Source organism: Cotesia glomerata, linkage group LG3 (assembly GCF_020080835.1).
Source record: "Cotesia glomerata isolate CgM1 linkage group LG3, MPM_Cglom_v2.3, whole genome shotgun sequence".
Lineage (NCBI taxonomy): Eukaryota > Metazoa > Arthropoda > Insecta > Hymenoptera > Braconidae > Cotesia > Cotesia glomerata.
In genome coordinates, this window is record NC_058160.1 from 8,739,572 (window position 1) to 8,757,174 (window position 17,603).

General features: G+C 31.9%; 1 protein-coding gene across 7 annotated transcripts in view; it reads right to left on the minus strand.

Annotated features, from left to right (window-relative positions):
• Positions 1–16,737, minus strand: part of LOC123261683 (rho GTPase-activating protein 100F) — a 30,185-nt gene extending 13,448 nt beyond the window's left edge. For 2 of the 7 annotated variants that reach the window (XM_044723419.1, XM_044723420.1), the window contains exons 1-16: positions 15,303–15,898; positions 14,007–14,229; positions 11,907–12,020; positions 11,015–11,197; positions 9,863–10,021; positions 8,487–8,716; positions 8,149–8,407; positions 7,356–7,605; positions 6,844–7,269; positions 6,603–6,766; positions 5,297–5,648; positions 4,040–4,647; positions 3,475–3,891; positions 3,198–3,387; positions 2,841–3,124; positions 824–1,182 (exon numbers count right to left, since the gene is read on the minus strand). In XM_044723419.1, coding sequence (XP_044579354.1) covers positions 850–1,182; positions 2,841–3,124; positions 3,198–3,387; positions 3,475–3,891; positions 4,040–4,647; positions 5,297–5,648; positions 6,603–6,766; positions 6,844–7,269; positions 7,356–7,605; positions 8,149–8,407; positions 8,487–8,716; positions 9,863–10,021; positions 11,015–11,197; positions 11,907–12,020; positions 14,007–14,204 — 4,167 coding nt within the window. In that variant the 5' untranslated portion in view covers positions 14,205–14,229; positions 15,303–15,898 and the 3' untranslated portion in view covers positions 824–849. Of the gene's footprint in view, positions 1–692; positions 1,183–2,840; positions 3,129–3,197; positions 3,388–3,474; positions 3,892–4,039; positions 4,648–5,296; positions 5,649–6,602; positions 6,767–6,843; positions 7,270–7,355; positions 7,606–8,148; positions 8,408–8,486; positions 8,717–9,862; positions 10,022–11,014; positions 11,198–11,906; positions 12,021–14,006; positions 14,230–15,302; positions 15,900–15,942 lie in introns of those variants that run through there. The other 5 variants (XR_006508730.1, XR_006508729.1, XR_006508728.1 and 2 more) reach the window with 5 other exon arrangements.
• Between the last annotated feature and the right edge of the window lie 866 nt (positions 16,738–17,603).

The window sequence follows — 17,603 nt, forward strand, 5'->3', positions numbered from 1 at the left end:
AAAGTCATCAACACTAATTTTTGTGTTAAATTTGACGAAAAATTTTTTACTGTGTAGTCTTCTCAGTGCAGCTACATGTACACCTATTCCAAGCTGCTAGTTGCCCTTAAAGCCGTAGCGGTATCCAAGTATGGGTGGTATTTTTTAGCCCAAATATGCAGAGACGATCGGTCTCTATGTATGCATTTTTCATTTCCACCCACATAACGTAGATAGCATATTACTAGAGTGACCGATATGAAATGAAACTAAGTCATTATTAATTAATTTTCAATTTTGGAACTCGTTTTAAATGATCATGATATTCAAGAAAGACCTTAAGTGCTTAACAATAAATAAATCAGACTTCATTGGACCTTTAACGTTTAAAAAACTATGAATAAACCGAATAATTTGTTATATCAACATCGGTCTTTCATAAAAATTGTTATTTTTTTTCTTTTTTAATATAATAATATAAAAGATTTGGTTATAAATTATTGAATTCGATATTCTCCGAAGCATCTATTATTATAAAGAGGTATAAAGATACACAATCAATTGTAAATATTATAATAGAAAAAAATGTTAATACAAACGCGATTAATAAAATGTCCGTGTCAATTGGACATTACTTTATTATTACGGAATATTAATTTCACTACAATTAATATTATTGTTAATATAGTAAATATAACTAACAATATGTTTACCGAAACATTGGCTTCAATTGATGTATTGGTCAGACTGTGTAGTAATCGAACAAAGATGAAAAGATATTTGGCATTACTTTATAAGTTAGGTTTATTTGTATCGACTTATTTTTTATTATTCTCACCCTCACCTTTAGTTTCATGATGCTTATTGAATTCAAGATTTATTATTTTTTAAAATGAGATCATCATGACTAGCCTCAGCATCATGATCGATTCGTCGTTGATGTTCACTTGAATTAAGTGTATTGCCTTCTTCAGTATTCGCACTACTTGTAGGCGTGCTTTGTTCATGTCGAATCGTATTAATTGTTGTAGTCGTTGTTGTTATTGTTGTTGTTGTAGTTGAAGGTGTAGTTTCATTAAATGTTGCTGTTGATAGTTTTGTTGCACTCATTATTGAATTTAATTTATTTTGTGAGTTCTTATTATTTGATTCAGGTGAAGCTGACTCCTCACTGCTAGGTGAACCGGGAGACGATACTACCACCTGCACAAAATTATTAAAAAATTTAAGTATAAAATTTACACACGAATAAAATTTTGTTGATAATGCTATAAAACAGTGTAATCGTCAAAAAAAATTCAATTAGTTACCTTAAAGAAAAATACATATTTATATATCATTGACATGAAACCCTTTTTATTTTTTATAAATCATTTCAATCATTGTATATCCATTTTCTAAGTCATAAATATATCTAGATATACTGATATCAGATAGGTGTACAGATAAATGCAAAAAAATCTAAGAAACGGTTAATCTTCCTGCTATATTCACGCACAAAAAGCTGGAAAATTTTCCCATAATGAATAGTTATTTTCGATATATATGCGCAAAGGTAGGGATTCTGACGACTTGGAGTGACGTCACGAGTTTGAGTCTATGTGCGCATTCTTATCGAGTACGAGTTATTTATCCGGACGAGCGTAGCGAATCGGTTCAACGACTTCACTCATCCTATCAACGTCTTTTAACCCTCGAATCCCGGTGACAGTACTTGAGCTAATAAAGAAGTATGTCACCTGTAAGATGACTAGATATAGATTCCAGAAGTGCCCAGAAGAACTGAAGTCCAATTTCTGTTTAAGCTGTGACACTGAGGAACACCCTACCCTAGAATGTTGGACTTGTGTGGATTAAGGTAGTTTTCGTGGTTAAGGCATAGCGTCAGAAAATTCTAAATTTTTGTGTACTTACTAAGGACATGATGATTCAATTACCCTCAAAATTTGAAGTCGATTGATCACTTATCACCCGAGATGAATTCAATTAAAAATTGGATATTTAACATTGATTGCATACGCTCTCTGAATTTCTGTACCAGTTTCTTAGTTATAAAAAAAAAAAAAAAACTAACCGTCAGAAACTTTAAAAAAACTGACAGTCTTTTAATGTATTTGTTGTGAGTTTAAAAAAAATTTTGACCGTCTTGCGTAAAAATTATGGATTACTTAGCTTACAAGTTCATATACTTTTGCGGCGCGTATAATCTCTAATTTTTTGACAATATTGTACCACGACAACTACCTTAATTATCTCCACACAACATAATATAATCCTCAAATAAAAGACTTAATCATAAATTCAAATCAGGGCTGCTCTACAATAACAAAAACTAGTGTGATGCCTTACCAGCTGCACTGATTGGCATGCAAGCTGCATGGGAAGGACGACGTCTCAATAACTCCTGTTGAAATGACTCATGGTTAGCCAATCAGGTTACCTGGTGAATCACTCATTCGCACTAAGAGGATTGCACGTGGTTATATGGTTAACTTATTAATAAATTACTTCCATGAATTAGCATGCACAAAAACCAGCAAGACTGTTTCCAGCCAATCCGGAATCTTAACTAATACAATAGATCCACGAACCAAAAAGAGAAGAGTTTTTCTCGAAAAAGTTCACTCAATTCTACTCTATGGGATGGAAGTATGGACAAATATTTTGAAGTAGAAAAAAGCAGCACTATAACTTCGAAGGGGCCCTCAGGGTGACCTATGCCTACCGCATGGTCTTCGAAGCATTCATAAAAAAGAATATTTTAGGTTCTGCTTTACAATCTCATCAACTTCTATGCTAATTTTAATCGACATCCACCCAGCTGTCAGAAGTGAGATTAATATTTCATCTACGTGACATACCTGTCGCTGCTTGATTTGTAGAGGTGGACGAGTGGATAGGCCGTATCCCATAGGAATTGAATTGGCTGGCGGATGATGAAGTGAGAGTGGCGGCTGCCAAGGCAGCATGGTTCGAGTTAATGCACCCGGAAATACTGGATTTTGTTGATGCTGAGACAATTGGTGAAGTTGCGGCAGTGATGGATGATGATTGCTGATAATATTGCTGCTGCTGGTACTGCTGGTAAGTCCGATTATTGGCGTAACTCGAGGAAGTGTTGAACCGACTGAAGAAGTCTTCCGAACTGTCTGTGAAAAAATCCGCTGATTACTCAGCTCATATAAAAATTAAAGGAATAAATTCATTGAGAACATTACCTGACTTCACTGGCCAGATTTCGAGAAGGTATTTTAAAACTGCAATTGGTTGTTGAAAATCTAAATGCGTCGAATCATCGGAATGCAACATTAATACTGGTCCAAAACAAACTGCTAAACTAGCTGGTGACATTTTGTTACATTGAGACAACACCAACGCTAAATGATCTAAGAGATATATCAAGGTACACTAAAAGAGAGGAAAAAAATTTATGATTAACAACTAATATTAAATAAATCAGAAGAGATTAATTACTATAGATAGTGATGTTTTTACCTTATTGACTTTTGGTAAGCAGTCAAGTATACTAAACATTAGCTTAGCATTACCTTGCGGATCATCAGGGAGACATACCGCTAATGCATCAACCATCATTTGATAGAGGCACTTGGTGAAAAGTGGTTCTGGTAATTCTCTTAAATAATCTTTGAGTACTCCCGTAATAACATTTATGTCGGGTACGTTATCAGGAGAAAGATCTACTGATCGAGCATTACGCTCAAAAGCTTCCCTAAGTATTCGTTTTTTAGTAGCAGATCCACAGAGTCTATATAATCCAATTATATCGAGTCCACGTCTTTCAACTTCCTCTACACAACGCCATACAATTATTGGAATGTTCATATTATTATTCACGGTTAAAGCTGTAGAAACTCCACCCGGTACTCCGCCAGTCTTACTTTCTCTACTCACCTGAAATTACGTATTAAATCAAAAATATCGGAACGTTTTTGTAATAAATTACTATTTTTCCAGGGACAACTTCAATTCTAAGAACTTAATTTCAAATTTATCGAGTGTTTTAGGCTTTAAAATAAGAAAAAGTCATGATGATACTAACCACTGTATCTAAATCGACTCCGAAAAGAGGAGCAATTCTAGTAGCTAAGGATATCACCGGAAGTCCTCGTCGTTTGAATGTCTGATGAGCATCTGTATAACGTAATCTTAAATAAATAGTTCCTCTTGGCTCAACTTTAAGAGCTAATTGATGTATTGGAGACTCTTTGAGTAATGTCGCAAGATGAACTGATCCTTTATAACATAACTTATGCCTGTGTTGAGGATCCCAAGAGTAAACGAGTAGGTCAAGTTGACGATTTCCAACTAAATCCAACTCGAAAGTTTCATCCCAATCAAACATAAGATCACCAGTTCGTACAACCGTACGAGCCTTGTGGACTCGATCACATTCTAAAACGCAGTAGAGATCTCTTAAGCCACAAGAAGTAATATTTGGTTGACCTGATGGTGTAGATGGCGTTGTAGCAGCTGATGAAGAAGTCGTTGATCGCAGACCACGCCCCGCTAAAAGATGGACCCAAAGAAGTCCACTAACTCCACTAGCAAAATCACTACTTGATGTCTCCCCAAGAGAACTTAATAATGAACTTGTTGAATTAGGCGTGCCAACTGTTGGTGGTTTTTCAATTTTATACTTTAAAAATTCTGAAAGATAAAGAAGCTTTCATTAACTATCGATTTTTGACATACATATCATTGTAGTCAAAAAATATAACTCTAGAAAAAACAATAGACTTGCTTTTTTCCAAAAAGTAATATCATTCAACAGGAATTTTTGAATGTGACTTCTAAATATCAAGTGTAATTTTAACTTTTCGATTGTTATGAAATTTTGTGGGCTCATTCTGTGGATCAATACCAAGATCAAGTTTGAAGATGAGCAAAATCGGCCGGTTAGTTTACGCGTTGTGGGTGTTTGAAAATTTTTTTTATTTTCAAAAAAATTAGAATTCTGTCAATTTTATGGAAATCATTCTCCACCCATGGGAGATAACTTAAATCTATCAAATTTAACTTAAATTTCACATAATTACCTTTAATTTATGCTATTATTCGTCTAATTTTGATTAGTTTTTTTATTAAGAAATAAAACTGAAATCTGTTTGAAATAATGCTGAATACTAATAACTAAGACTATATAAATCTATATGACCCAATTCTAAACCGCTAAATACTAAGGAATAAGAATTAGAAGATTGTAATAATAAGAAAATTTTTTTGTAAAAAGGAAACAATTTTTTTACTCAAAATTAGTTCGTTTTAAATAACATTAAAATTAATTTGAAAAACTTACCGGAAGGATTAATATCTAACAGCCTTTGATCTTGTGTTCTTGTCGGCGTCGGTGTAGGTATATTTCTGGTTTGTTCCAGCTCTAACAAATTTCTGATTCTTCTTACTGAATTAGCTCTCTGATTAGCAACTGAATTCAAGGAAGGTTTTTGACTGCTTAGAACAGATCTAGCATTTGGAGTGACGGAAGTAGATCTTTGTCCTGGTCCAGCTCGATGTGATGTTGAACTTACAGCTGTCGATGCTCGTAAATTGGCTAAATTAACTTGTTGAGCAGATGCAGATCTTGTAGAAAGCCGATCAAGCGTACCTGGTAAAGGCCTATACGAGCCGTAGTTCCCTAACTCTGTTTTCTATTTGATTTTAAAAGTTAAGTTTGATTAAGCAAAGTTATACTCTATAAATGAACATATTATTAGAATAACTTCTAAGTACGAGTGTTCTATGACTTAAAATATATAGTGGATCTGAAATACCGTAGAATTACGGTATTATACGGTAAAAATACGGTCGATATACCGTATGGCCACAGTAGATTACATTAGCATTCTACTTGCACAGTAGAAACCGTAAAACACCGCAATGTACAATATAGAACGATGAAAATAAGGTATAGAACGGTAAAATTACGATACAATTACGGTAGCGTTCGGTGAAAATACGGTAGAATATATACTTCTGAACTTTCCGCACTACCGTATTCCAATGGTAACTTACCGTCAAATATACCTTATTTAGCGATAAGTTACCGTACAACTACAGTACATTACGGTACAATTATGGTACTTTAGGGTACAAAAACAGTACTTTTTTACCGTATAATTATATATAGTATTTTATTAACAATTACGGTATTTTACCGTACAATCGCGGTATCTTACCGTACAATAACGGTAAATTACTGTACAATCGCGGTAATTTGCCGTGCAATCTCCGTAATTTACGGTTTCATACTGTGTTATGGTAAATCACTGTATGTACCGTACTATACCGTAAATTTGCCGTACATTACTGTACTCTACCGCACTTTGGATCCGTCAGGGTTTCTGCAGTTCAATAGTCATAGCATGGTATAACGTATACATATCCTGCGTAATTATATTTATGAAAACTCATCTTATATAGATAGTCACATAAGGAAAAACGTCCTAACTAGAATTTTGGAAGATTTTTTTTACGGTGTATTTTCATCGCACAAACTCTTTTGAATCTAAGTGTGCTGATATCAAAATTTTGAGAGAAATGTCAGTTGAGACACTATTGTTGATGACTATACATATTTATTATTTATAAATATTTATATGAACCTGATTGACTGCTGCGTGAATATTTTCAGCACTATAAGTATATCGCGGTGGTCTACTAGTTGTTGCTCTTATTTGTTCATATAATGCACTCGTACTTGGTGTCCGACTCAACCACGCTCGATATTCATCAGATGTGAATACACTGGGAGAAGAAGGTATTCTCCCTGGAAAATGAAATCAGTTTGATTATTAGAAATAATGATTCATCAATCTAAAGAATTTATCGTATAAATTAATGTACCTCTGTCTCTTCTAAATGACGGTAACTCCGGTGCTGAAAGCGCACCATCACTGTCTTCTTGATCTATAAGACCTGAAGCGACAGTCGTGAGTCCTGTTCGAAGACTTGGCTGTTGTGGCAAGGATCGACCACTTCGAGGTAGTGAGTTAGATCTCAAACCACCAGAACTTTGACCTATTTGAGTCCTTGACATTGTTGCTAAATGAGATACTGCGTTACTCTGAGACTGATCTTTCATATTTTGTCTGTAATAATAATACGTCGATCTTGGAGAGTTAGAACAAGTAGCCTCAGTATCGGAAGCATAATCTATAGAAGGTCGGTGTCGTCTTGTAAGAATCCCAAATTGATTCTGACTTCGTTGTGATGTCGATGAAGTATCAGCTTGAGTTCCGTACCTCGTATTATATCGTAATGTAGAAGAACCTAAATTAATATTCAATATACGATCATTATCTATCATCTTAAGAACTTCTCATTGTTAAGATGTCTCAAATAGAATATGAATAAACCTGATTTCAAATTTGATCTCAACAGAGTATGTCGCGCTGGAGTCGAAATATTTGAATAATCTACTCGCGTAAGATGCTGATCTGAGCCGCTTCGAGGCATTATTCTCCCACTTGGTGTATGCTGGGAATATCCATAGCCTTGGGATTGTCCTGAAAGTCTAGTAGTGTTCGCTGTTGATTGAATGCCACCACTCGCTGACATTCGGCGATTACCATTAGGCATCATAGGACTTGTGTAAAATGAATGTACCTAATTAAGATACAAAATTGTGAATCTATCACTTTATTTCAGATAAATATTTCTTTATTAAACGGAAAATAAATTGAAACAAATATTCCTTAAACCATGTAAATAATAAGAAACTACTATTGTGTTCTTTTACATTACATTTTTTGTAGTTATTTTCTTTATCACACAGAACAAATGTTCCCTAATGCATGAGAACTACATTTTGTCACAAGGTTCCTGCTATATCAACTAGAGGCTTAGCCTCGAGTAATAATACGTCGACAGATCACAGTGCGCGGTGATCTCAAGTACTCGTGTCCCTAGTGCTACGTTAGTTGGGTGAGAAAAAGTAAGATTCAACGAGTTAAAACAATAGGGAGAAGAGGAGATATAAGGAGTAACCAAAAACGACTCGAGCATTGAGAGACTGCCACCTTTACTTTAAATTAAAAAAAAATTGTTGATTTTTTTGGCCCAGTCTAATATATATAATTCATATAGAATTATTTATAACATATATAAAATTATATATAATTTGTTTTGTGATATAGACATTTAACTTACTTTTTCAGCTAAACTTTCCAAAGTTTTTGGATATCCTCGTTCATATGGCTGAAAATGTTGAGTTGTAGAAGGTTTTGGTTGATGTGTTATGATTGGAGGTGGTGGAGGTTGATATGACCAATGTCCTTCAGGCCTTGAATTGTAATAGAGATCACCATTGCTACTATTAATGTCTTGATTCGACTCTAAACCATTGAGACCAAGTCTTGATCGAGATGGAAGCATTTCTCTTCCATCGCCTCTGCGTCTGTTATTGTCTCTAATTATCATAAGTTCTTTCTTTAATAAAATGAACTATTGATTGATTTACAGAACTGAATATTGAATTATAAATTTACCTAATATGGTTACTCGTTATGTGATCACTTTCATCCTCATTAAGTTCTCGTTTTATTACTACAACGGGTGGAGGTCTGTGCTCATTTTGACGAGTTTGAGCAATCGTTTGATGAGGTCCATGTCGTGTTGCCAAAACTAATCTTCGTGGTATTGACATTATAATTACTACATCATCTAAGCTCATATGCGTCACATCTACAAGATTAACAGCTAAAATTTCATCTCCAACCTAAAAAAAATTTTTTTCAATGAATGTTTTATCTCTAGCTAAAAGATATGTTTGCGTGGTTCTATCAAATTTGGCTTTCTGCTTAGACAGTGATTTGGAAACCACAATTGCTGGTGACTACCTAAACCTAATTCAGTTTGAGTTTAGCTCCCTAACTGGGCAGCAGTTCGGAAACCAGATTTGCGGTGAAGAAGCCGAATTTAATTTCTTATTCGCTTATGAATTATTCGTTTTCAACTTTTTTATTACAAGGCAAAAATTAATAATAACGGGTGCTAATTTTTTTCTTTATTTTAAATTTTAACATTAAGCTTAGAACTAAATTTGTTAAATATGACACGGAAAAAAATAGAGGCTACCATATGATACGTTCACGTGGCTAACACAAAATTTTCATGTTACAGCAACAGGAAAATCCTGTGGCAGCAACATAAAAAATTAGGAAAACGGTTGACTCTAAAAATTGCACTTATTACGTTTTTGAGCTCTTCGCGGTGGTACATATTAACGGCGGACTTTATTTCTCTACTGTTGAATTAAAAATAGTGTGTAATAATTTCAGTTCCTAGTGTCATGCGTCGTGACTAATGCGCATACGTTTACTATGGGATACTCGTAAATTTTGTAGTATCGAAGTTAACTTTCCCGGATTTTCTTAGAAAAATTGTAAACAGTTTCATTATAGTCTAGCGATACAATGTACCCATAGTAAAATTTTATCGGAGTTTTTTACAGCGTAGGTAATAAATATATTGTTTTTTTCGTTTGATATTTTATTTTATTATTATTATTTTTTTTTAAGGTCTTTTTTACTGTAAAAAAGGTATTTTTGATTGGTAGATTTTATAGTTCAAAGGGAAAAAGGTAGGGGGTTAGACAAATCAATCACACACATCACTCAGATCTACTTTATACTTGCCTTAAAAGTCATTAAATTAACAATCGTACATATCTCACGAGAAACTCGAACACAGTACTCGATGCACGAAAGCAAGCTTTGGATAAGAATTATTTTTCTATTCTTCAGTTACGAAAACGAAAACAAAATTATATATTCTAAACTACATCTCAAAAATCGTGTCGACTGATGTAATGCGTCAGATAAATTGGTCACATTTTGATTGGTATTTCGTAAGTTATAATTACCTTCAAACAACCGCTGTTGTAAACTGCTGACTCCATTGCTATTCTAGAGATGAAAACACCATCATTTCGATCAATCCCATTTCCTTCACGTATATACAAGCCCAACGTTTGACCTGGCCTCTTTATTATCTCTACAAAGTGTACAAGATGTTTGGAGTCCTGAAAATATTAAATTGAACATGATTTCTAATTCATGCCATTATTGCCAAAAATCAGAAAAGTATACTTCATTGTATGTAACCTGCATTCATTCGTAGTTAAAAGTTGTAAAACCATCTGAAAGGAGGATTTTAAGGTACAAATTGAGATTACTTTCTATGTTGAATCCAATCTCCAAATTTTAAACTGATTCTCAAAAACCTCATTGAAGATTTTAAGGGTCAAATGTGAATTTATTTTTCGACTCAGGTTTACTGTGAGTCTATTTCAAACTCACGGCCTTACGATAGTCGTAACACTATCAGTTTACTATAGAATCACAGTAAAGTTATGATGAAACAACTATAAATTGATTGTAAAACCATTACGAAGCTACAATGTTACCATTATCAGATAACAATAGAATCACAGTGAAATTACTATGAATTGGCTATGAAACCATTATGAAGCCACAGTATTACCACTATCAGATCATCATAAACCTATGGCAAATATACGGCAAAGACCATCATAACAATATGATAAATCAACCGCAATGACAAAATGGCACAAAATGACTGTGAATTCACTATGAAATCACTCTAAACGCACAGTAAACTTAAGGTGAGAATTATTTAACTGTGATTTGACAGTAATTCTAAAACCGCAAAGGTAGGAGATTCGAAATATAAAAAAGTCGAGTTTTTCCACCCGCACCCCCTTACAAGTATAGAATGCTTTAGACGATTAAAATTACAGATTTAAAGTGTGTCACAATACTAGATAATAAATATCTATTAAAATTGTATCGTACTAAAATAACGTATTTCAAACAAAACCACATATTTTATATTTAGTCTTATAGTATCGAGAGAACTATGTTAATATGTCAAATCAAGCATTATGACTGTTATCAATAGTCTATTGCAAATTTAAATTGTAGATTTTAAAGAGAAAAGCATTTGTGAAAATCTTTTTAAATACTTGCAAATTAAAAAAAAATAAATAACTTACCTGAAACGCTGTCAATTTCTTAGCCGCTTCAGCAGCTTGTCTGCCCATTTGTCGAGGTTCAATAGTTCGAACTACCATTTCTCCACGTCTTTCTACTACTTCGAGAGCAGCCGCAGTTGATGCATCATGATCATTTTCAACCGTTTCAATTTGTTTGAAAATTTCTGTGCTTATCCCACTAACCTGTAAAATTAAATGTCTTAAATTCAATAAAACCTATTCATTTTAATAGAGTAAAGCCATGTAAAGTAAATAAAAATATCAGTTGTTTCACTCAATCACGAAAACCAAGATTATATATTTTAGTCAAACTAAGTTATTTTCATAACTAAAAATCATGAAATATAATATGTTCTTGTAAAATATCCATTGGTTTAGCATTTTTTTTTCATTAAAATTTTCAAGACAAGAAATAAATGTAAAAAATGCGTTTGCCGTGAATTCAACATGTATTTAGAAGTCATGGTATCACGTTAATACTTTGACAAGAAATGATGTTAATTATCTGGCATCTTGATAAAATATTTTGGCAAGTATATTTGTACAACTTAATAAATCATAATGGGAATCATTTTCGATAGGTGTGATTATTGGTTTTGATTACTATAGCCAGGACTTTGATTACAGCTTTTTTTGTTGACTAAAAAATCCTATAATATAGAATTGATGATTGAAGGAGAGTCAGTTTTTAGTCCCAAATCTATTGAAACAAACTGAATTATTTAATATGTCAGACGCACAGCTCGAAATTTAAATTTTTTGAGTGAACTTAAATGTTATGACCAAATGAAGAATAAAGGTCTCATTGAAGTGATTTTGTTCTAATGTCATAAGTTTCGCATAAGTTCTGTTCTACAAATAAATTTTATTTGAGTCCCATTGAATTCTCTACCTTTCGGAAATCTCCCTGTATTACCATCGCAGGAGGATCCTTAGGTCGCAATTGAGTTGTGGGAGCCTGTCGACCAGGACTGGCACTGATGTCGTTTACTTCTCCTCTTCCTTCCTACAATTGAATGAAAAAAGTTTGTCAAAAACATAGAACCATAAACAATTAATATTAAAAAACTAATTAGATCATAGAAAATTTTTCGATAAGAGTTCGATCTGTTAGAATTGTTTATAGAATATTGTTTATCTATACTAATAATATTATAAAGAGGAAAGATTTGATTGTTTGTTTGTTTGCTTTGAATAGGCTCCGAAACTACTGAACCGATTTGAAAAATTCTTTCACTGTTGGAAAGCTACACTATCCCCGGGTGACATAGACTATATCTTATATTATGAATAATTTGAAAATTTTCGTTAAATACCCGTACGAAGCCGGGGCGAACTGCTAGTAACTTATAATTGAAGTTACAAATGATAAAAAATTGATATATTTCATATTTATTCTTGAAATAATCTATCTGTATATAAATAGTTATTCCCGATACATATGTGCAAAGGTAAATATTCTGATAGGCTTGGAGTGCCAATTACAGGGCTAAGATTAAGATTATGATTACACCCGTGTAAAAATGATATGATATCATTATGAAGCTCATAATGAATCTCATATTTTGGCACTAATATGAGATTCATATAAGAGCCATATCAATACTTCGAAAACCCGTAATAATTAAAATACCTGTGAGAACGAATCTTTTTTAAGTAGATTAGTAAAATTTTCATTTTTTCTGCTAATCAGAGGAAATGTATAACAATTGAGAAAAACAGTATTTTTATCATGCTCTATACTATTGAACTACTTAACTTTCCTCCTTGACTTTCTTAACTTGGAAGAATATTTAGAAAAACATTGACTATCTTGGTTTAAAAAAAATTTTTAACTGAAAAAATTTTTTCGTCTCAAGATAATTATTTTTTATTTTGAAAACAATTTATATCGTCCTAAAAATTTCTTTAATTTAATTATTTTGCATTATTTCCTGTATATAGTTATGACTCAATAACTTTATATCACGATTTAAAAAGGCTAACAATATCATTATGATTTTATGCAGATATGACCATCATTAAATTTAGAATTCAATTCAATATTATTATGTTTTCATAATGAAATTATGTTAATATCATCATGGAGATACTATCCTAACGAATTTCCAACAGTAATAAAGAATTGTTTTCTTGAATTATGAATAGAAGGCAACAATATCATTACAATATCATAATGAATTTGAAAAATTTCAGCCTGATTCCATCATGAGTTTACGCAGATACTATTATGACTTCAGTATGAAATTATGCGTTTGTCACTATGGATTGGTCACGAATCCCCATGTGACCGATCCGTGTAGATCAAATTTTATAATGAACCATAATCAAATTACTAGAAATTTTTTTTCTCCAATAAGAAAAATAAAAATTTTATAATCTAGTTAAAAAAAAATCGTTTCCATAAGTATTTTACTTATTACAGGTTTCAAATGTATTGATATGGTTTTTATATGAATCATATATTAGTGTCAAAATATGAGATTCATTATGATATTCATTATGAGCGTCATAATGATATCATATCATTTTTACACGGGCACTTTCAACAAAATCGAGACGGCGTTTTACGAGGAAGCGCAACGGGTCTATATATTACATAGGTAACACAAGATTTTGATGAAAATAGATCCTCAATCTTAGACAAGTAACTTTAACGTAACGTATCGAACAATATTTTCTATAATATTAATCGTAAAAGTTGAATTTAACAGACGAAAAATTTTCAATTCTCTTAGATTTTTAAAGAGAAGTAAAAACACTATTGGTTTTTGGTTTTGCTAAAGCTAATGAAAATAGACAATTTGGAAATTTTTTTCTTTTTCAATTTTCGTTCTGAGTTTTAATGAAAATGATTAATATTAATATTATCAATTATTCATCGAAACATTTTATTTGATCATAACGTATTCTAAGGAGGCGATATTTATTCTGATTTCATATGATTTTTATAGTAAGTACTTAGGCTGTACGATAATAAATGCCCACTTACTTTTCTCCGGCCACAACAAAGCATTATGGTCGGACTGATATTGCAACGTCGAGGTTGATGATAAACGTAATTGAGTCGAGCACACCTTTCTCCTTGCAACTGCACTTCGTGCACCTGCACCTGGTCTTCCTCTTGCTGTCCTTGACCAACACCAACTCGACCACCGTACTTGATGCGTACGTGTTTTCGCCACTGCATTAGTTCGGCTCGTCATGCCTACTTTCTGTAAACGTTAATAATCAGCAATTTTCTCACTTTGTTATTCTTAATTTATTTGTAATAACTTAGAAGATTTATTTTTATAAGAAGAATAGAAGAACTATGCATTTTAGTTGTAAAAATATTATATTTACAGTAATCTAATTAAATTTTTCGTAATGTATGAAAATTTTTTTTTAATTTAAGCTCTTGTTGACTACGGTAGAGCAATAAAGGAGGATCGTGATTTTAACAGTCTGTGAATTTGGATCATTCAAATAATTTATCATTGGACTATTGCTACATCAAAATGTTAAAAAAATCATCCTCTAAAAAATAAGCAGTTAGACCAATTGCTAACTAGACCGTCAATATGGCATATGTCATATTAAACCCAAAATAGTAGTCATGACTTGCATTATACGTCAAGCTAACAAAAAAGTGGTTTTAACCTTCGAGATTAGAAACAAACGAATCATTTTAATTTACAAATTGTGGAATCGTTTACATAGGTAATTTCGCTATATGGCCTAAGAATAATTTTCTATATCACATAACAAAATTCGCTATGATAACATAAAGGTAGAAAAAATTGAACTTTTTTTCTCTGGAAAATTACCGTCATTCTCAAGGAAAATCAAAGCGATCAAAAAAAATTTATTGTGGTTAATATTTCTCAAAACAATATTAGATTAATTAATATACTTCTCATATTAGTTAAATTCACAGCGGTAATACATTAAATAAAACTATAATTTGCACATTTTAACTATAAATAATATATTGATGAATTTAAAACTGTTTGGAGAAGTTTTAATCATATTAAGCTGTGTTTATCTTTAATTTTCCTGAAAAAACTGACAGTAAATGGTATAAAACGTAACAGAGAATTTGAAACTTATTTTGTACGTTTTCGTAACCAGTTTTTAGTTTATTATTTTTTTAATTATTTATACATCACATATCTATAAATATGTAACATTAAATAGTATTAACAAGATAACTAAGCAAACATAAAATACATTTTTAATTAATTTTATTTTAAACTTTTTTTTTAATTTTTACTTAAAGGTTCATGCAACTTTTATAACTTATTACCTTCTAAGAATCATCTCTTATGGGTTGGGACCGTGAGCCCCTGCTTATCCATTCATCGATAAATTTTTTCATCTTAATTTACTTATTTGATCTGTCCTGAAATATAATGCCATTAATAATTGGAAAAAAGGTTATTTCGATTTTTCGAACTTGTAATTAATACAATTTCTCATAAAGAGCAATAACCCGTGATATACTATGCTTATTCAGAATGAAACTTGCAAGAGTATAGTGTGTAAAATCGATAACTGACGTAGATTAAGGTCAACCACCGACTTTTACAGAATCATATTTGTTATTTCCATAAGAAGGTTCGACTAAAGATAAAAATCGTAATAACACACATAATTAAAAGTTACGAAAGAAATTATATTAAGACAAAAATAATTAAAAATCGAATTTAGTGTCAGGAATAAAAAAAAATAGAAATAAGACAGAAAATGGGATCGCGCGCGCCTGACTGGAAAAGCTCCTATAATATCGTGGTGGCGTGCTAGCTAATATCCCGGACTAGCCGTGGATCAATATATCTTTTTTTCGAGAAAAGACACTACATGTTAAAAAACTAAAAAAAAAAATTAATCAACAATAGAGACTATCTTAGCTTTTAATTTTTAAATGATATTAAAGTAATACTTACTTTTTAGGTCAATTTTAGAAATTATTGATCGTCTTCACAAAAAATTTATCGAAAGAGTATATTAATTAATTAAAAATTACCAGTAATATCTAAAGTCAATAGTAAAAATCCGAAAAGCCCGGTCTTAATCATGGACCTTCATAAAAATTATTGAAGAAAGGTGAAAGTAAGAAATTGAAATGAGTTTATATTTATTGACGATTCGCGTTTATTGAAAGTAATGTAATTTACTTATCACAATATATATTATTCACCTATTGCTATCCAGGAACGCTCACTGTCCACTAAAATTATATTTTAAGATAGTGCAATGATAACGCACTGCATCCCTTAACTTTCAACTACAAGGGTAGACATATTTGATCTTTTGCAAGGCGCAGACTCGAAAAGTCGAGGCTCACCTAGCATTGAATATACATACATCAATGTGGTATTTACACTGTGAGTATATATGCGCGCGCCACTTACAACCCCTCACGTTCACGACTTCATGAACCTTGAGTCCTCGTAATCGTGAGCCGCCTCCTTACGTTTCAGCTTATGCAGTATCCAGAAGAATAGATGACAGAGACAATTGTCTAGGCGCAAATTTTCTATAATATTTTGATCGATTGAATTTTGTCAGTTTTATATTATTTTTCAGGTCATTCAGATAATGAAAGTATTCATTCTCTTGGAAAAGAATAAGATTAAGAAGAATTAAGTAGAAAGATAATTCTATACCACATCGACCACTTTAAAACCCAGCCCCTTTCTTTGTGAAATTTCATAGTATTTTATAAATTTTCATAAAATTTTATGCGGAAAATGGCCTAATAAAATTTTATAAAACTTCATAAAATTTTGTATAATTTTATTCATAAATGAAAAAATAATTTTTGTGAATTCACTTTGATCTGTTACATTCCCACGATTTCACAATCAGAATCCAACTCATCGGTTATCTGATCAGCAAAACAACATGTTTGTAAAATTCTTAGACTGTAGACTGAGATATTACAGGTAATGTTGAATTTTGAAAACCTTTTAATGAATTTTTCCATGGTCAAGGAGACGATTGTTTGAAACAAATTTTTAGTAAATGTTGTTTATAAATTTTAACATATCTGTCTTTAAATTTTAAGTCTCAAAAAATAATAGTTTTTAAAAAACTATTTTTTCTCTGTACTACCCACCACTCTGATTCAACCTGCATATGAATTGAATTTTCGCTAAATCCATTTTTTGCGGATTCCTAATCTTTCAAAAATATTTGAAAATCAATTAATCCTGAAACAAATTCCTGAAACTTCCTGCTCCTTTCGAGCTTTAAACGCTCGAAAAAACGCTCTTCCAATAAGTTGATTTCCAAGCACTTTAAACTCAAAAATCTTCGAACATCGACGTTTCAGTTAAAAGAGTGTTCAATTCATCCTTTAATAGCAATATTACTGATTCTGGTTCATTATAAGTTTTTGGCAGCGAATTTTTACTTAAAGTAGACGATTTATTCATCGCAGAATTCATTGGAAGCATTTGGCTATACCAATAGCATCTTCGTACATCGATGCTTCCGTTATAAGAGTATGATCTTCTCAATTGAAATTATTTATCAACGACTTTTCTAAATAGCCTAAAAATTGGTCTTAACGTTGAAAATTTTTATTTCGGGGCCGATTTAA